The sequence below is a fragment of the Ixodes scapularis genome, unplaced genomic scaffold, assembly GCF_016920785.2.
Source record: "Ixodes scapularis isolate PalLabHiFi unplaced genomic scaffold, ASM1692078v2 PGA_scaffold1__304_contigs__length_218370807, whole genome shotgun sequence".
Lineage (NCBI taxonomy): Eukaryota > Metazoa > Arthropoda > Arachnida > Ixodida > Ixodidae > Ixodes > Ixodes scapularis.
The window spans coordinates 192,506,255-192,527,943 of NW_024609846.1; the positions used below are offsets into that span (position 1 = coordinate 192,506,255).

Sequence of the window (21,689 nt, forward strand, 5' to 3'; positions counted from 1 at the left end):
GGCTCCTTCTGTTCTCCGTTCCGGTTCCGCCCTGCGAGCAACTGGTCGAGACAGGATGACGAATTAGCGTCTCGCCCCTCGCCCATCCGACAACGGTACTCAACTCAGCGGCAGACGTCATCGCCGGACAAGAGAAAGCGAGGGAAGTACCGCGTTCACCGAAGGACCACTTTGGAGAGACGACCAGTCACTTTCTCCAGCCAAGAGTCCACCCATGACCTTCGTCCGGGCACTCTTGTTGACGGCGACGGCACTCACGGCCCTGTCGGCCTCGGAGAAGTCCCTCTACCACTGGTCCGAGGACGTGCCCGGGTTCAGCCGAACGCGGGTGTTGAGCGACGGCGAGCGTGAACGCCGAGTTCACTACGGCCGGTTGACCGCAGTCGAGACCTCTGTTGACTTGGACCAGGACAACGCGCTGGTTTTGAGGCAGGTTTCGGACGGCAGCAGTTTTTTGCAGCTCATCCTCAACCGCCATCAGGAACTCGTCGACTGCGAGTACCTCAAGGATCCTCGGGCCGTGTCACGGTTCTTTCGCAACCTCGCCGAAGACTTTGCCTGCGCTGAACATCGAAGCAGCCTGCATCGCGGCAACGGCAGCGTTCTCTGCGAGCTGAGTAGCCTGAGCACGCCTCCGTCGACCAATGACACCTTCCGCTTGATTCGGAGCGCTAGGGACGTCGGTGCTGACTGGAAGGAGCTGCTGGACCTGAGGCTTCTGCGGCGGAAATGCAGAAAGTTGCACCGCCAGATCAGACTCGCTCTCCGAGAGCAGCAGGGCACAGCTGGAAAGTCCCACCCGGATGAAACTTCCGTGGACACGGAAGACTACGCGGAATCTCCCGATGTTGGTTCGAACCAGGTTGAGGTGCCAACAGCGCCGAAGACTTCGTTCCAGCTGCTGAGGAAAAAGCGCGACCTGTTCCTCTACCCTGGAACCAATTGGTGTGGCTCGGGCAATTCGGCGCGCAAGTTTACGGAGCTCGGGGTTAACGCCCGGGCTGACCGCTGCTGCCGGGACCACGACCACTGCCCGTTCACCATCGAGGCTTTTAAAAAGAAGTTCCACCTGTTCAACTACCGGTTCCACACAGTCAGCCACTGCGAGTGTGACGAAAGGTAAGCTTCACTGATTTACTAATCGCTCTCTTTCTAAAGATAAGAATCTTTGCTGCTTTCACAACGTAGATTCGAGTTCGCTTAGCATATTTTATAATCTCGTACAAACTCTAGTAACGCAAAATTCACTTTCTTGTTTCAATGAATATTCAAACATTCTTTTCTTCGAGGCGGTTGTCCCATCAACAAGGCCAGTTCGGACCCCCATCTGAGGTTGATAACAAAGCGTTCGTGCTCTTATCAGAAATGACAGCGGGCCTGAATGAGAAAGAAGATATAAAACCCATCTGCAGGGGGGCAATACCGCACTTGCGGTCCTAAGCGGCACACATCCGAGTGTTGCTTTGTTTATTGTTGCTTGTTGTTTTTTTATGCATTTTTTTTGTCGCTCATGTAACTGCGGCACCACAGACCTACTGGTATGGGCCCCTCGCCTTGTGCAATGTCGCAACTCTTTCCGAGTTGAATAAATATTATTATTATTATTATTATTAATCGTAAGCGAAAATCACTGATGTTTGTACAACCCAGAATAGTTGGAAAACTCTAAAGTATTGAAGATAATGTTAAATAATATGTTTATGTTTGTGTTTACGTTTATGCTTATTTATTGATGCTCGCCAACTGCAACATGCATTCCCGGTGAGGACGAAGAAGAAACATACGCACACACATCAAACACATTAACGTTATACACAAAAAAGTACGAAATACAAACTTCACATATTCTGCTATAGTTCTGACATTTCTAAGTTGTTTATAAAATAGCTTAGAACTAAAACACTTAGAATATATAATAATATGGTAACGCTGCTTTCTACCTGATACTCTGTAACATTCTTCGTTAGAAATATAGGTATCTGATGAAAAGCCTCAGTGTGTACGAATAATGCTGATCATGTTCACTTTGCAACGTCATATATATTTAGTCGTTTCTTCCAGTCATCTTTGCACATCAAAAAGAAACTTGAGTACTGTGTACGTCTTGAGAAATATGTCCGGAGGCCTGCTCTATATCAACCATTTCAGCGACGTCGTGTCGTCGTCTGTTATATCCTTAGCATATCACTTATATTTACAGCTAAATGTGTTTGTGTTATGGAGTTTAATATAATGAAAAGTAGGAAGTACCAATACGTACGGCTAAAAACAGCATAAAAAATCTAAACCTCGTAGGGGTGTCGGCTGTCGCGAGGCTTCCGAAGTTCATGTTTTGCATGTAGCTTGCGCTTATCTATAATCAGAAGTACTCTATATCGTAAATGTGCATATGGCAAATATAAAGCTAGACAAATTTGAATAGCTTTGAACTAGTGAAGTTTCTAATCGATTAAGCTTGGAAGTAGTCCCGTGCACTTCATTCCTCAAGCAGCAAAATAACAGAATGACACCAAACATGACGTTTAATGCTTAGTTATTTTAAGGTGATAAAGCGCAGACCGCACTTATGAATAAATAAGTATTTTTAGATGGCCTTTAGACGCAAGCATTGGTGCTCCACGCTCACTGCGTTGAAGTGGAAGCGCGAACTTTTTTCTTCAGTGCATATTAGAGTATAATGAGTTCTGCGCGGCAGACCGTTCAAAAATTAAACGAGAAAACGGTCATTCGTGACTAATGTTGCTACAGCTTAAATACATTAGACTTGTTATGAAAGATGTTTAAGGAGCACGCCTTTTCAGCAGAACATTCCTCGGCAGTTCAGCCAGCGAACGGTCCAATGACGGTCTCAAATGATCAAAACAATATACCTTGGAGGCTATCCCCAGACTCATTGCAAACATTTTCTAACTCTTTCTTTTTACCCTCCCCTTATTTCATTAACAGACTAAACTGCATGTGCTTAGCACAGCACTGTGCAAATCACTCTTTTTTTTGTACTATAGTTAAATACTTCATGTATTTAGTTTTGTAAGGATTAAAGTGCATTTGTAGTTTAATTTTTTTTTCTAAACGCTTATTATAGAAACTTACACAATTTTACTGACGCTTTGAAACTTGAGTGTATTACCAAACACTTCATCAATTATCTGCCAAGTTAAATTAATATATCAGTCTCAGTCACAGAAGTATTTTGCTTAAGAGAACAACGAAAGGTATTAAAAACGCCACAACTGAACATCAAGAGAGTCAGTTCGGAAAGATTAACAAGCTCATTGCGATCCAGGAAGTAGCCGTTAACCGTGCTGAATTCCTTAATCGTTTAATCTTGCGAACTTTTTTTTCCAGGGGCATTTTATTTTATATAGAACGGGATCTTTAAATCGGCACAGGTAATATTATTTGAGAATGTTGTTGCTGTCACGAGAAAAAAACATTTAGTCAAATGCATTTCGGGCCAGCTGGAAATCAGTTCACGGTCCTGAGTTTGCGAGTGCCATTCGCCTTGCTGTTCTATTTTTAACTTCTTTGTTGTGATGGCTTTTGAAATTCCTATCTAAAACAGGTATAAAGTTTATTTTGAGATATATTTTCGAGCACTTTCTTCTAATAATCGTACCATATTATCTCAAATAGGTAAAATTCATAACGGAACTCGTACAAGTCTGACATAGCATTTTAAATCTGACAAGTACTAAACATCGTTCGTAAATTTAAAACGTTTCAAAAAAAGAAAGATATACTAAGTTTTGTTACTCGCGATTTTATGTTAAAAACTATCGCTGGGCAGAACGCCTGCGCCAGGTGCTCACGGAAGCTTTTTTTTTTTCTGCTAGACAACGTATGTATATTAAAATTAAAAGAAAACACGGTTTGGCAACACGGAAGTCAAACATATATATGTTAGGTGAGTTGCGGCAATCCACCGTTCACGCAAACCATACATGTTTTGAAACACGAGGTCGTATGTCCCGCGAAGTCACACTTTCAAGATTCCTATTGCATCATCAGCAGTTCCTCGGGCCACAAGCAAACTCTGTGCCGTGATGCGTGTCTCGCCCGGCCGGCAGTGTCAACGACATAGTCACGTTTCTGCGAAAGCAAAAGGAGAACCGGGCTGTGGTGGGCACACGACACCGCCGCTGTGACCGCGTGCATTTGACTCCTATTAAGATTCGCCCTTCCAGGCTGCAGCGATGGTCGTACTTCCTTTTTACTCGGTCTTACTCAAGCTCTTACGGAGAAGATGCATAAATTGTTTTTTTTTCTTTCTTTCTTCAGTAATTTCATACAATATGGCTGTTTGGTAAAGGAAAGCCACGAGACGCCGTCATCGCTTTGCGCTACTTATGAATTGCGAATGGATTGTAGGCATTTTTCTCGCAAAAATTGAATCCTGAATGGTCAGAAAAAAAAAAGCAAGTCACTCATCGTAATATTAAGCTATACTCCTTGTCAGATTTAAAAAATAAAACTAATTTTGAGCGCTTTTGATACGTTGAGCAAAGCAGTCCTCGCAAAACTTTATTGCCGGTGGAAAAACGATGCTTTTGGCTTTTGAGACGTGCACGTCTTGGTAAAATAACAGACAGCCAATTTGAAATGCACCTAGATATATCTTAACTCACGACATAAAGGGGAAAATTGGTATTGCTCCCTGAGGAGGCGGACATTTTTTGACTACGGTTCTTGAGGTGAACACTAGAATAAGGCATAAATCGTTCCTGGGCGCTTCGAATGAGGCTAACATGCTTTAAATCTTGGCTATCGCTATATTGCCATAAATTATTTCAAAACAAAATGTCAGGTGACGCTGATCGCCGTGCATGGAATAAGCTTATGTAATACGTTTAGTTACAGCTGTATATGAAACTCAAGTTGCCTTTGGTTCAAGGACAGTATAGGTTGAATTACATATTGAAGGTCAATTCGAAATACATTTGAAAGTAATCAAAACAATTAATTGTATTTGTCAAGGCTTTAAAAAACAGTTCCAAGAGGCATCTAGAGCGTGAAGTATATCATTTCGGCACTACGTTCTTCATGTTATACAGAAGTGTTTTAGATGGCACTTTATGTAATAAAACGCGTCAAGGGGGTTATGAAAGAATGTTTATTGTTTATACCACCAATATTTCCGGTCTTTCTATAGGCAATTAAGGAACCCGCCGTCCAGTTTAAGGACAAATCAAGGAATTTTGAACTGTGAATGTGGATTATTCACAAGTTTTTTTGTTTGTTTTTTTTGCACCGAAGATTATCGAAATGAGCTATGAAGAGATATTTTCAAATTTCTATATAGTAATTTTGTAGATACGTTCTGCTTTTACGCATTGAAAACAGACGTAGAGTAAAAAACGAAACCATGTATTTTGTAACACACAGCCAGTTGCCCAGGAGTCCGGTTAAATGTGTAAATGTACACAGGGCTAGGTAAGTCTCCAAAATAACGCCACTGCTTCGTCCCTTCCCGTTCATTACACAGCGCCTGTCAGGAAGGTCAAATAAAAACTATAAAACAGTGTTGTCAATCATTTCACTTATGGGAGTATCCATACTGCTCTCGTCGCAGTGGTAGGATTTTCTGCACCAGCGTTAGCTCAGCCGTCCGGCTTTCAAATATCCACTGGATAATACCAGTGCGGCTTAGGAGGAGAATGAGCCAAAGAACAAATTTTTGTTTTGGTACTGAATCATTCGTGTTACTTTTTAATAAATACTTGATAGTTACTTCCTATATGTGGCTATTTTCTGTGGACCAAGCATCAAAGCAGGACCGCAAATATCTCCCATTGGTCGAATAAATAAGTAACCCGAATATGTATGCGGTTCCTTTCCCTCCCAGCCGCCCGAACATAAACAGCTTCGGAGCCAAGGGACCCTAGGACTCGCCGTACCGACATTAATTATTGCACTTGTCGAAGTGTATTTGGAAGCACTCTACAACGAACGCGGAGGACACACAGCGATCTGGGAAACGCAAACAGCGCTATCGGGCATATTCCTCGCTTCAGTATTTGTCAGCATCAGTCGATTATTGCCCTTCCACAACTCGTATCTAGAACCCTGGACACAAAAGGCAGCAAACAATGAACCGTGGTACGGTCCGAACCCGGCCTGAACGTTCAGTCATCCGCAAACAAGCTCCGTGGACACTGGGCCCCCACTCACCCCTGACCATTCGCTCTTCCCGCGCTGGAAACCATGGTCCCCTCTTTGGGCTTAGCTACAGAGTCGGCGTCTAATGGAGGGGCCGTCGTGGTTTTAAGTGGATTACACGCGTAAGGGGGGATCCGGAGACGCGGGGACTGGAGGATGGCTCTGTTACACCTAATGAAAGCTCAGTCATTCACTGAACCGTTCGCTAGATGGGGGCCTTGGGGCGTTCGGGGCAGACTTCAGGGACGGTTATTTTATTTTGTAGGTCAAGTGTTGTCGCTTTCTTGGGGTTTGCGAACATTTGCACTGAGCGTTGTGAACACTTTACGCCAACTACAGATTTTGGGGAAGCGTACGTGATGTGTCAGGCATGGCAGGCGTTTAGAAGTCTACCTCTTAATTAAATTTTGATCCTTTAGATGTCATAGAATATAGCGAGTCATGGTCACTGGCAAGATGAGAACGGCAGGACGGGTCTTTCGAACGCCGGGCCACCAGAAAGCACTCGTTGCCTTTGAACGTCCTTCGGCCACGCGAGCGCGCTCCAAGCTCACGAGACGCCCGAGTGTTATACAATAGCCTCCTGTATACTCACAAAGCCTGGCAGTTCGACAACGGATCCATGGAGTGCTCGGTCGCAGATTTGGAGGGCGAGGATCTGGTAGCACAGAGCATGAAAGAGCCATTTCTCGGGGAACCTGGACGTCAGCGCACAGCTTTTGCAGCGGCGAGGACCCGAAACACACTTGTTTGCTCGGGAGAAGTGTGTTTCGGCGTTTCGCCGCAACAGGGCGCCAGTCGCGTGACTCTCCTCTCATCCGTTGTCTGCCGCTCCACCTTTTCCATTTATGGCACGTTTACACCTGAGAAGAAATCCGCTGCCGCGAGAGCGGATCCGCTCCCGGCGGCGGCGGCGACGAGCGGGTTGCGTTTACACCCAATTCCTTCGAGCCGCGGCGGCGGCGACGGCTGCGGCAGCTGTTCTCGTAACATTCCGTAAAATATGATGAGAAGGCGCAGGAGTTCCCACCTCGGCTGTCTCTCCCGGGCGTTGCTGCTCCCGGAAGAACGCGTGACGTAGGCAGCGTCGCGCTGCGCAAGAATGCGACTTCCGGTCAGCGAAGCGCCTCGTTCGGCGGCAGAAATAGGTCCCGGACCAACACGGCTCGCCGCCGCGTTTTCCGCCCAGCGTTTCTCCCAAGCGGCAAAAGCTGGGCGGTTTCGCTGGCGGATCCGCAAGTGTAAACGTACCATTAGGCGGCCGCTTCTCGTGGCGATCTGCCAGGCTTTGTCAGTATATAGGAGACTATGGTTATACACTCTTAAACAAAGTGGTCTTTATATACCTTCATAAAGGGATGAATGATCTTTTGACCTGTGTTTCTTTAGATAGGGAGGAACTTTCGTCCATGAAATCAGGGTGGCAAAGTTTCACCCTCGGCTGGATTTCATTATTTCGACCCCGAATCGAGCGAATCGAGCTCGATACGAGTTAACAAGGAAGCCACGTCTATTCTCGATCTTTACACTTAACGCTGCCGTGATTCAATGGAACACCCTTTTCGTAGTTTTAGGACAGGCAAAGACCTCGGCTACTAACGTTTCCCCCTCCTCCTCCTCCTCCTCCTCCTCCCCCCCCCCCCCCCCCCCCAGTGCCTGCAAGCAGCTATCGCAAGAAAAACAGACAGCTGCTTCGCACCCATCCGAGCAAGCCACTGCTTTCAGGACGAGAGGAGCAGGAAATAAAAGCATGCCACGAGCTTTTCACGCACGGTATTTATTCCAGAAGCCAGCTTGCTGCGCAGGTAAAGATACTTGCTCTTCCAACGCAGTTACTCTCTCCTCTCGCTGTCAGTAAAGTTCAGCAGTTAATCACGGCGATGTTAAACGGATAGAACCGAAACCCGGCCACTTCGCGAAATTCACGTCTCACCTTTGCTACTACTCTTGCCATTTATCCTTCAACACCGCATCTCACTAAGAAGTTGTAAAACATTCGCGAAAAAAAGAAAAAAAAAACGCTTTCGAAAGAGATAATCCGAAGCCACATTTTTGGCTCTTTGCGCAGTAACCAGAAAATACACCGAAGCGTGAAAGAAGGTTTAGACAACTCTCCATCAGATGGCGCGGTCAAACAGAGTAGTTTATTTATTTATTTATTTATTTGATAATACTGCCAGCCACCTACAAGTTGGCCAAGGCAAGGGTGGGCATTGCTTGAGCAAAATACAAGAAAAACAAGACAGAAAAAAAAAAGAACAACAGCAACACGATATTAAATAAAAGCATTACAGTAGCACATGAGGTAATAAATACAAGAGAAACGCAACAACCGACAGTTTAAGCGTATAATTTAAAGCAGATGACATACTTATCTAAGGTAGCAAATGTTTTGTGAGAGCCGCGACAAATGCATGAGTAGCTAGACCAGGGTGTAAGATAGACAGGTGGGGAAACGGCCCACAGAAACCTACCACAGCGCCGTGACCGGATTGTGTACTCGTCTGCTTGCGGGTGGCTTGCGGGTACCCCCGATTCGCGACAGATGGCGCTGCGGCGAGAAGAAAAAAATTGGAATCGAATTTGCACGGAACTCTTCGGGAGAGTGCGCAAAATAAACTGAGAGCACGACAGTCCTCCATTGAAAATCCACGAGAAACCTTCTCCATCAGTTTAACCGGTCGCCAGCGTTCGCCCACTTGGAGTGAGAGTTCGCGGTTCTCCACATAGATGGCGCCACAGAAAAAGAGAAAACCAAGGGGGACACAATGCGGTCGCTCATTTGGCTCTCGTTTCACCACCTGTTTATCTTATACCCTGAGCTAGACTAGGTGTCGCACATGCCACAAAAAAACGAATAATTTTGCTCGCTCGCGCAGCCATCGCGCTTTGAGCATCTTTACCAAACACACATTGACGTACATTACGCGTGTGTGGGGTGTGGTACGCACCACACGATAGCATCAGTTGAACATCATATACAGTGAGCACATACAATGAACATACAAACATCAAAATGAACCCTTTTCAAAAGTCCATCGAGCAACATTGACGTTCATAATTGCATGGTTGTATTTTTAGACTTAGGCTAGGTGGCGCAAGCTACCGCCGGTTACATTGCTATCCCCCCCCCCCCCCCCCCCAAAAAAAAAGAACCCGGGCACAAAAAAACATTGTTGGAACATTTACTTGTATGAGAATCATTGTTATTTTTGTTCTTTTGTTATTATTATTGTAGTATTGAGAGACAATTCGTACCTCGCGTGCGGCATCATTCGTTTCTAGAGGTAACCGAGGGGCGAACGGCAAAAACTGGTGGGATTTTTTTTCGCGTCATATGGGAAGAAATTTGTTGACTTTGAGTATGGAGGGGACAACGGGAACATCCAGGTTATGTGAAAAGTTCTGGGGGAAGAAGGGCAGGGCACACACGTAGGGCCCGCCAAACAGCGCGCGCCCGTGCACAGCTCTTCTCGAGAGTCTTGCAGAAACTTCGAAACACGTTTCTCTTGGTGGGGCTGGACACACGATCACCTCCAGAAGGCAGTTCTTGAGCACTCCGCTGCGTGTCGTTTTTTATGCGGAAAAGGTCCATTTTCAAACCGTGTTTTCCGCTGGAAAGCATGATCGCAGTCTTTCTTCACAACCAGCGCGGCAATTACTCGAGTAAATACGATAAGAAAAAGTTGCGAACACGATTCAAACATTTCTTACGTCAATTACATTTGTCCCGAAAGCACGAAAGCATAAAATTAAATCCGCATGATCCGGGAAGCCTATTGCTTCGTATACAATTGCCGCTCACGTGCAAGTCTGCAAGAAGTGTTTTTGCTAAAAAAAATATATATGTAAAGTGAAAGATAACATCGTGTCTATTTGTCTAGTATGACGCAGCTACAAACCTTGATTTACGCGTTTGACAGGCGAGCTTGTCTAGATAGCATCTTGATGGGCTGTTAAGGTGCATTCGAACTTTCTCCGGTGACTGCTTTGCTGAGCCGAACGCTGTAAGCCAGACTTCACGCTGCTTTCGAGGTAGTAAAGCACGATTCGGTCCTTCGATCTAGCGAGTGTCATAAATCAAAGGAACTCTACGCAAGTATTCCGAAGGCAAGGTTTACACTCTGACTACGCACATATTCGCGACGGGAGCGAAACTCTGGCGGTGACTTTCGCCGACATTTGTCTCTCCTAGAATGAGCATTCTGTGCGCGGCAAAGCACACACATGTCGTCGACGTATATCCTTCTGATCTGAGACGTCCAGCCATAAAAAGAGGTATTCGAGTTTTCCTAGAACCACAAGCCCCACGCAGTGTCATCTTTGACTGTGGGCCTCGCCTGTAAAGTGAAGAGTGGCAGGTGGATTTCAGAATGTGAGCCTCCTTGCCGCGGGATTGGCGGAGCAAACTTTCTCTCGTTGTTTCTGGTTTTATGTATAGTATTGGACGTCGTTACTGCCAGGAGGTCATTTTCAAAAGGCAGCTCATTGACAAGCCTCGTAAAACAAGAAAGGATAAACTGAAACAGTGCTTCTGGCGAGTATCCTGTTTTTCGCCAGCCATTTTAAGCAGTGTCATTAATCACCTTCCCCTGCAACGCGCGATCACGCGTGCTTACATGCGAAAAATATTTTGTGTTAATCAAACATGATCGAACGTTCTGGTGGTATTCCAGGTTTAAGCCGGAAGGTTATTGCAGGTATCTTCTTAACAAAACCAAAAATTCACACCGATGCACAAAAAAACCTTTTGTGTGTTGGTGTGTGTGGTTGATCTTGCGCTGTTAACCTTAGAATATGAATCACCAACTCGCCCAGGTTTTCGTTTTATCAAAAATATATCGTTGTTTCAAAAATCGCACTAATATTATCTGGCAAATAATTTTCAACAATACAAATCTGAGTTACGTCGCGTCTGTTATATATTAAATTAAGCATACACCTCGCGCACAATGAAAGCTTAGTTAACCTTGCGCTAGGGTAAAAAAAAAAACTAATATTGCATGGGTATAAATATTGATCTGGATAGATCGCAAACTGTTTACTATTGTTTTCTTCATAAGCCGCCTAGGTGGCGGGGCACCTGCTTACGAACCTCCGGATGGGGGGTCCGAATCCCGGCAGAGGTGCCCGTAATGTGATCTGATGGAGGCTTATTCCGAAAAAGGTGCCGGGGTAACCGAGATTTCGGTTGCAAGTCAGAGTCTTCTAGGTGGTCGAAATTAATTCTCATTCCTACGCTGGGGCGTGTCAGATGCCCTTCGTTGGCTTCCCCCCCCCCCCCCCCCCCCCCCCAATTTGACTTTTACAGAGCGAAGCTGTATATGACTCGCAAAACGGGCGTTTTCATGTCCGTCAAAAAAAAACAAAAAAACATCGCGTGCGTCTTATTACCATTTGCGCGCCTTGTCATATATCAAATGGTTTTGACACTTGTTTCAGTGAGAAAACCACAAAACAAGTGTCAAAACCACGTGATAGACAATAAGGCGCTCGCGAACGATGATAAGCAAGTAGCGCTCCCCGCGTGCGTTTCTCGGTAAAGATCGCGATTGCATAAGCTGCCGCGGCAATGGCAGCGTACAAAGTCTTTCATATGTACAGCGTGTTTTTTTTAAGCTTTACACATTTGTTTAAAAAAAAGCCGTGTATGTTACACTTATGCGATCTGAACAGGTGAGTTATACGGCCAAGGAGACATAGTATTAGGTGCTAATCGTAACAATTAGTCGGCTAATCAATTAAAAATTGTTAACTTTTTAATTAATGAAAAGAGACATATGGTTCCAAATAGAAACTTGCTGAGCGTCATCGAAAACCACTAAATCAGCAATTTTCAGAAAGACTGTGAGCGCGTCAGAAGCGTAGTAGTGCACTAAAGGCTGGTTCACACTGCCCCGTTTTCTTACGTTAAGTTACGTTCCGAAATATTACGTTGAAGTCACGGGGACCCCTGTACGCCATATTAAGCGAGGCTACCAGTTCAACGAGAAAGCGTGACACGCGACATTCGACACACGAATGTTTCGGTGACTTAGACGTAACGTAGCTTAACGTAAGAAGACGGGGCACTGTGAACCAGCCTTAAAGCTACCACTCGAAGAGCGGGTACAAGGCTAGCGGTTTTGGAACGCGGATGATTCGATTATCATCGCGTTCCGCAACCGCTAGCTTTGTTAACACCGCAGCTTGGGCTAGTTGGTTTTCCGTAATTTGTACTTCACAACGCATAAACGTCTCACAATAGCAAGCACACACTCAATCACAGACACAAAAACATATACACAGCGCTGACTCACAACTCTTTGTATTTTGTCTTCGTTTTCTTCTACTTCGTAATAAACAAAATCTGGAAATTGCTTTGTCATTTTATTCTCCGCCTATTAAAACGAATTTGTAAAATAGTCCGCGATTATCATCTTAAGGTTAGATAAGCCAATTCTTTTGCCGATAAGGTGAGTGATGGGCTGCCCACACATCCATCGTCAAGCAATACGCTTTGCTTCAATTATGTCTTTTGTTAGCTGGTTGTTGCTCCGGTCAAGCACGGTGCAAACTACGCAGTTGTGTCGCACACCCGTAATCCCGGCAGTGCAGACCTAAATGTCCTGTAAACGAAGACAAAATACAAAGATTTGTGAGTCAGCGCTGTGTGTATGTTTTTGTGTCTGTGATTGAGTGTGTGCTTGCTATTGTGAGACGTTTATGCGCTGTGAAGTACAAATTACGCTAGCTTTGTACGTGCTCCACGAGTGGTAACTTTAGTGCACTACTACGCTTCTCACGCGCTTAAAGACTCTCTGAAAATAACTGATTTATGGGTTTTCGATGACACTCAGTAAGTTTCTAATTGGAACAATATGTCTATTTTCACTAATTAAGAAGTTAATTGACGAATTTTCATGAATTAGCCGATTATCGAAGAGATAAGCCCTTTGCGTAATGTTCCCCTGGCAGTATAACTCACATTCACAAGCCGCATAAGTGTAACTTTCACGGCTTTTTTAAAACAAAGCTGTAAAGCATTAAAAAAAACACACTTGTATAAGAAACATTTTGGTACAGTGCATTTACTTTTCTTTCGGGAATCATTTGGTAAAGAACCTTTTGCTATTTACGAGCATGAACTGCCGCTTACCTCCCAAGCGAATTCCGGTCGCACCGTCTTTACAAGCCCGCTGAGCTCGCTTATGTCACCAGTGCTAGAAAGCATAAATGCTGCACGGACCACAAAGTTGGAGACGATTAACAAGGGTCTTCGGCTGCACAATATTACATCTTGGACGAGGCAAGTTGGTTTACAACAATATTGGACACATTTTAACAGATCGCGCACGCCTTCGTCCTCTTGGCGTTCACCTGAAGAATTGGTGGTTCAACGTTTCTTCAACATTTTGAGCAGCGGTGTTAAGGTGGCCTTTGTTCATACTTTTTTTATAAACCGGAAGTTCTCTGGGACGTCAAAGACTGGTGCACCACCTGGTAGCGTTTGCCATAAAAAGGATGTAAAGTGCAGTGGGCAATCGTTCCAGATGATATTACAGCTTCGCTATCCAACCACTTTCCCAGCTTGAATTGGAGCCTTAATTTCTTTTTCTTTTTCTTATTCTTGAGGTTCCAAAGCATACTTCTACTTCCGGTTCACGTATGCAGCGGACTACTGAGGTGGCGCGAAGGGAATGCTGCATCAGGCGCTAGTGTCAGCGCTGACTCGGCGACGACTTAGTGCTGCATTGTACGTGTAAACTAGAAACGACCGGCACGCGTGCAGCATAGCGGAGATAAAACGCTGATATAGAGCAGAGTCATCGCTGAGTAGCGCTGCGCTCTATGCTTGAACAGGCTTTATTTTAGAGAAAGTGAGCCACTCAGTTAAACAAAGCTACGCTGTTCCACGCGACACTAGAAAGCACAATCATTCGGTAGGCGGGATCCGGGAACAAACGTCACGATCAGCGAAGAAGCCCGCGCAAGTCAAATATGAATCTGTGTCGAGCGATCCCGTTGTTCCGCTGTTACAGTGCATATTCCATCAAAAAGGCATGAAGTGTTCTTTCTTTAATCCTGTCGATTTTTATAACATATATGGATTCTCGCCAGCGTACGTACGTGTATGCAGGCAAAAAACAAATACCAAAGACGTTTATTCCCTCCTCCCCCTCCGTCCCCTCCCCTCACTTGCTGCACTTTCATTTAGCGGAAAATTTTTGCTAAATTGCCCGGTAAATTTAACGAAAATTGCTCCGCTAAATTCGGCGTAGAAATATTCCCGTTAAACTTAGCGGAAAATTTAGCGAAACTTTTATTTTTAAATTTAACGGGAAAATTGAATTGATGTTTAGGCCACGTGAAGTTAATTTTCCCGCTAACTTTAGTGGGGAAAATCTTCACTAAATTTACTGGGTGAATTTTTTCGCTAAATTTAGCTTGGAAATTCAGCGAAAATTTTTCCGCTAAATTTAACGGGGAAACTGAATTCGTGTTGAGGTCCACGTTACGTCAATTTCCCCGCTAAACTTAAAAAGAAAATTTTCAATCTAAATTTAGCCAGGAAATTTTTCCGCTAAATTGAGCGGAAAATTTACCCAAGCTTAGCGGAAAACTTTTTATGGTAAAATTAGCGGGAAAATTTGCTATAATGCAAAGCGCGCGGTTACGCCGACGCCGACGGCGACGCCGCTCAACCGAGAAACGGGAGCTTAAGAGCTGTACTATAAAAGGCATTGTGCACGTTCTCCAAACAGAAGCGAACACTGATACTGTATACCACGCTTATTCATCAGTTCATTTTATGTTTGTGTCTTGCCAACATATGGTAGGCACATTCTGCGTCCGCCTAAACTGACTCGAGGCACGTGCGGGTCTTTAACAACGTTTGAAATTCTGCCAATGAAAGATGGCATCCTGTGCTCTTTCAAACCATAAAGATACACCAATTCTTAGAAGTATGCTGCACGCAGCAGCACTATAAATGGGAATGGGCCCCGATGTTCGAATATGCTTTCTTAGCGTGATAACCTAAACCAATAGGAAAAGGAAATAACATAGGCTGTTTTCGTACTTCGGTGCGAGAAAGGCCCATATGTTAGCGCTCCCGCATGTTGGTTACCTTGCAGGGCCCCAACTGGTATATTCAGTTATTGATTTCCTTATTTCTTAAACACCCCCAAAAGCCCCGAAGGGACCATCACAAACCGGGCATCATACAGAATAAAGGTTGCGAAAAAACGAACCCGCAGGGTGATGCTAAGCAGAAGTAAAACAGAAGATTGAATAATAAAAACTCACGAATTAACGAATATACAGGTATTTGCAAAAACAAGGCACGCTAAATAATCTATTAGACACATTACCAATAATAAAACTACACGTGATAAAAATTGTCCGCCATTGTTATGAGTCAGCAGTGAATTTTTCATAAGGATTCATGATATGGCATTCCTTGTGATTCGTGGTGTATGTATTGTTCCCACTAACCTTTCCGTCTTAATTAGAGCTCGGTGTTTACGTCTCTCTTATACTTATTCGTTGCTTTTCTTCGTTTTGCGGTTCAGTCATCATAGTTTGCAATACCAAGTCGACCCTGCGCACACTTTTTTGCTCTTAGTTCTCCCCCACCACTTTCCCGTTCGCCTCCTCGCTCCTCGGCCTCGCCTATACAGATGTCATACGCGAATACAGAGCCAGCAAAGAGGGCAAGGACGGAGAAGAAAAGAAAGACCGCAACGAAGAATTCCGCCGCTCGGATCATCCCAATAGGAGACCGACGAGGGAGCAAGTGATCCCGGCTGGAGGCCATTGTGGGCCTTCATCAGCAGCCTCCTTGTTGCGATCGCCCTTACATGCGGAAGGCAAGGCGCGATTGAATTCCGCCTTGCCGCCTCCCCCCTCCCCTTCCCCCCCCCCTCCCCGCCCCCTCCCTTCCCAAGCCTCTGTGAAATGGCCGTGTTTTTTTGGTTTTCTTTTTGTTGTTTTTAAAGTCAAGTTTGAATAGTGCCGCCGACTTCGTCTTTTTGAGAGGACGTTGTGCTCGGTCGAATGGCAGTGTATCAAGGCTCTTCTTTGCCGGTCGCGCAACTTGGAAGTTCATCGAGATCGCAGAATGATGGGATAACATCTTAGAATCCTCCCCCCCCCCTTACCCCATCATCCACCTCCCTTGGCCTCCCTCCCCGCCTCTTACTCGCGCTTTTTTTTATATATCACATATCAATAACACCCATGACAGCAACTAGAAACTTTGGTAACACTATACTCCGCATCGAGTTTCCCTTGCAGTCGCGCCCGGAATGTCTTTTTATTTTATCTCTAACTTTTGACGCTGGCGGAATGCGAATAAATTAAAGAGGATTGCCTTCTTGGTTTCTTATCTGAACATGGAATTGTCCGACTCGTTTGCGAACATTATTTTTTAACAAGTGCCGCTGAAACTTGATCAGTAATTGCGACAGAAGATTAAGAAAGGCTTGAGTTTGAGCAAAGTCGAGCGTCGTGGCGAAATTCCGCATTTTGGGACTTTTAGATCGCTAACCTAGAGAAACGATTCTGGGATTGATAGCTGGCGCTGTTATGCACTTCGAGGCATGCCTTGAGGCGTGTGCTCTTAAAAGCAGCCTAAAAAATGTTCACTTTTTAAGGTTTGTGTTTATCTCTCCTCATACATTAAGAGATATAAAAAGGTGGTAAAGGAGTGCAAAACTGCTGGACTAAACAAAACCCCCTCCTCCTTCGACAACAGAAGAAGCAGTCTAAAGCCAAAAAGGAACAAACAAAAAAAGTAAAGACATCGCTCATATACACAATTATAGCATTGAAGCAAGCTAGCATGACGCGAAGATTAGAGATCATATACAGTGATGGAAAAGAAATTAATTATAGGAAGATCCGTTGGGTACGTCCTTAGGGAATGCGTTAGCATAACCCTTGGGAAACGCCACACACGTCCCTTTTTGGAGAACATTAACGCTAATTCCTTCTCTTTTCTATACCGGATTTTTCTTTGGCTTCCTTTATTTTTGGCTGCCTCTTTTTGACTCGGTTACGGGGTGAGTGTTAGTGTTTCCCAAAAGGGGAAGTGTGTGGCGTTTCCCAAGTCATGCTGATACGTTCCCTAAGGGTTCACCAATAGAACTTACTTTAATTTTTGCCACCTACTTATACAAGCGCTAGTACTTGGCTCACACTCCATTTTGTAGTACAAACCAAGGCAGACGCCCTCCGCACACCTATAAGTTTAGACTCGCCCACGGTGGACTCGCCCCAGCATCAGCGCGCGCATCGGCTTTCGCGCCCGTGACGTCGCCTCCCTCTCGCTTATGTCCTTCACTACTCTCCTCATCTTAACGCGGCGCGCTTCCCTTTCCGCTGTTTTGTCCACGGACGATCGCCGTTAGCTTGTCCTTGTCATGCGAGCAATAATGCTGACGCATTAATAATTCAAATCCTGTGGTATCTTGTAGTTAAATATAATTTTCGTAGTTGATTGCGGAGGTCATGACTTTACAGACATGGGCATGGCGAGTGGCCTACGAAGCCCTCGCTAAAAATAAAAGTGAAAGTACACTAGTGCCTGGATTTTTGAAAGATGTTTCATATGCTAGATCACGTTTACAATGACACAATTTGTTACTTCAACAATATAAAAAACACTGATTGAAACGAGTGTAAAAATTAGGCAGAGTATATAGATGGGGCAGTGTATTACTATACTTTTACAATATACCTAAAAGCGTTGTAAGATGTTCGGCAATACCGGCTTCTTCCCACCGTATATATGTGTTAAATATTATACCAAGCATTTTATATTCTCCACACTTTCTATTGAAATAGAGATACCAGGCTTGAGTGAGAGCCTGGTTATCACAATCTTTATTCATTTTAACTTGAATACAAAAGTTTAGCTTTATGATTGATGATTACTAAGAAATTCGAAATCATTTACAAATAAAAATAAGAAGTGTTAGCAACCACGACTTGCTAACACGCTCTCTCAGAGAGCTGTAGAGTAACGCCAGAAGAGCATTCAATATTGTAGACAAACCTAATAGGTGTCATGTATAAATGTCATGATGACGGTATTTTTAGCCTACGTAACTGCTCTGATATAAAACTTCAAACAAATTATCGGTACTAGAAGGTTTTAGCATACTGTCTGCAGCAACGCAGCCCACTGCCCAACTGCGCAAGCCCTTGCTATCAAGCGCATATACCTGCGAGTTGTGGTCATGGTAACGTATTACGCCAACGGTATGGTAAATAGTTGAGATCTAGAGTAGCATGACCATCATACCACTTCCTTCATCGCTTATCTTTCTAGTCTGTAACGGTAAGAGAATAAAAGAAGACGCACAGCTCTAGCAAAGCTGCTTTCGTGGGCACGTGGCATGGCGTTTCATGCAAGTTTACTACATCAAATCCAATTGACAAGCTTCCTAAAACGTCTGGCGCCTTTTCTTGGCGCGTGCGCTCGGTGGCGCTTCCTCCACTATCATCTCGCCTTATGGACAGACGTGGCGGAACCAGTGGAATGCACATCACTTGCTGTGGAACACAATTCTATCTCGGTATTCACGTTCAAAATATAAATAAATTTTGCTCAAAAATTTGCGCAAAAAGGGCGTCGTTAAAACCGCTCCTTCTACTCGTGGAGGCGTTGACACTGATGGTACTATATAGGAACGCTATCCGCCTGTACCGGATTGCATGCAGGCCACAGAAACTAACCGTTTTCAAGCGCCGCTGTTTCCGTGGAGATTGGCACAACTTATATATCTCAGAACGTTGATTTCACGTTGACACCCCTTCGTGCCACAGGAAGTGAGAGACAACCGTGATCTCACTCCAGTTGCTTCGACGGCGTCGTTCACACTGCGCATGAAACAACGTGTGAATACAAATAGCTTCATACTTCCTCTCAGACATGTTTTTTTCCGTGTTTTTGCTCGTGCCCGGTAAAACAACAATAAGTTCGGCGGAAAGGCTCCTCTGGCCGCACCGCTTTTATACTTCGTTTCACGCAAAGTTGGACAAGAAGCGCCGAAAGCGCATCGTCACGGCGGTTGTCGTCGTTGTGTGGAGGCTATCATCGGCAGAACATATCAGGTAGAATGAAGGCGCCGTAAAACTGGACTTCTAAGGCGAAAGCCTTTTATGTCCCATTACGGAAAAAGGCGGGGTCGGCGTTGTGCCCGAAAGATGGCCATAAAAATACGTCATCAAGCACGCGCCGCTGAAGGTCAGAGCGGACGCGCGTCAGAAAGAAAAGCACAGCAACGCAGATGCTTCGTCACGGAAGCCACGAGGCCGGCGGGGACGCCGCGCATGCGCAGTGGGGGAGCGTGATGTCACCGCCGGAACAAAAACATTTCACCCGGGGGATTATATATGCTTTCACATTTCTGCACGTAAGCAGTCTTGAGTTCTTCTTTACTTGACAGCTATCCTGCGAAACAGAGTTGGGTATTTGTTTTTATTTCATTACGTGATTGCTTTAACCGGTGACAGCAGACGAACATAGGCTACGAACGCTCCTTGGTTCGCTCAATGGAATATACAGCGGGTACGCTAACGCCTCAATCCCAATGTGGGCGGTCCGCATAAATCGGGTTTTTAACCGATCGCGCTTGGATTTACTACAGGGGTGCCCCAAGGTGATGGGAGCTTTTATTAAAATTGTGAAAAGATTGGCTCAACCGAGTAAAGCCGAGTAAAGTACGAAAAATAAAAAGAGGTCTATGGTTTCTCCATACCTCGCATGTACGCTTAAATATTATTTTGTGTCACTGTGCCACTTATTTGGTCCAACGCATCAGCAGACCAATCAGCGGCCTGCGCCTCCTTCGCTCAGCCCCCACCCAGATGCTATGACGAGAGATAAAAATGCATCGCTCGAAGCATCTACCTTTGGTGTTTTCGGACTGAGAGTTTAGAGCCTGTAAGTATTGTGAGGAAAAAAGAAACCTCAAGGACTTTAATCTACTCAGTCATGAACTCTGAGCACAATCGGACACAGGGGGAGGACTCGGCCACAGCGTCTGAATTAATGTTTTAATGCCTCGTCAGAACTGCATCTCAAAGACAGACAAATTAAAATGCATAATATCTTCAATCGTGATTGTTTTTTTAGATATTACCCTGCTAAAGTGATGCACAAAAGATTTTCTTTACTAATTTACCTGTATACACACTTCCTCCCCCTCCCGTCCTCTCCCGTATGTTCCTTCTAAACACACAAGATATAATCCCACGAAGATTCCAAGCCAGTATTTACGGCAGCGATCATATTGACAGTTGATTAGAAATAGAAACAAAAAAAAAGAAAGTGACAAGTTAATTTTACGAACTGCAGAACGGGCACTTTCTCCGAGTTGGTTCTCCTCCAATACCAGCCCAAGCTTCGAAGTTCACTACCACCCGCCGCATGTCTTTCTCGTATTTACTTCACGGCGATGGCTGCAGGTCTACGTCTTCGGCTCTCCTTTTTTTGTCTTTTTTCTTCCGCGTTCCTGCGCATCTTTCGGGCCCGGCCCGGCCCCACCTCTTAGCTGTTCTGGCTTCTTACCCCACCCCCTGACTCCGCAGCCCGCCACCGATTTCTCCGCCGCGGCCCGTGCTCGCGGTCGCGGGGAGAACCCAACCGTCATCGCCATCACGCCGTCATTCCGAAGCAGACGACCCGTCTGCAAATCGACGTTTTTTTCCTAGAAGAGTGGATCGAAAAAGAAAACAAAACATAGACCGTCGCGTTGTCGTGGACTGTATTTTGCCTTCCAATAAAAGAAAATCGGCGAGCAGGGAGACGGCGGTGAGCCTCGGTCGCACTTTTGCCCATCATCCTATTGTTTTTACTTAGACGCGAACAACAACGCCGTAAAGATTGCGTGGCCTCCCATTCCCCGATTCAAATTACAATATGCGCTTGCTCTAGATATCGTAATATACGAACTTAAAGTAAAACTGTTATTGCACAAGGTACTCAGCTTAGATATTCTGGAAAAGTGCAAGCAATGGTAGGATACCATTATCGAACTCGGTGATAGCGATCGCTTCGTCAAAAGAACAAAACGACACACACACCAGCCACATTGTGTCTAGGACTAGTGCTCGCATCTTATTGATGGACGTTATAAAGTGCGCACAGCGAAATTGGGTGATATGGACAATCCCTGATCGCGCGCAGGATTACGGTTTTTCTCGCTTGATATAAGATGAAATGGTGGGGGTGTTGGCCACGCTCAAATGTCGCCGCTTCTTTGTTGCTTTACAAAGAACTTCCTGAAATCGTGGAAAATATATTTATATATAGACCAGAGGTTTTTCAGCCTTGATAGCGAGCGGCGATCTACTCTTGACATCTTCGACATCTGCCGGCGCTTGTGGCGCAGGGGACTGCGGACAGAGGACAGCGTGTAACAATCCCCAGCCGCTTAAACCACTATCATGTTGCGAAATATTAGATCCAAATATTTCGCGTGTGGCCTATTTAGGCGATACTGAAGGGAATGGCATCGTTGGATGGGTTTCATGACCCA

The 21,689-nt window shown here is 45.1% G+C and overlaps 1 protein-coding gene across 1 annotated transcript in view; it reads left to right on the forward strand.

Moving 5' to 3' along the window:
• The first annotated feature begins 214 nt into the window (after nt 1-214).
• LOC8033657 overlaps nt 215-21,689 on the forward strand; it is a 51,223-nt gene continuing 29,748 nt past the window's right edge. The window contains exon 1 of the mRNA XM_029991015.2: nt 215-1,119. Coding sequence (XP_029846875.2) covers nt 215-1,119 — 905 coding nt within the window. The remainder of the gene's footprint in view (nt 1,120-21,689) is intronic.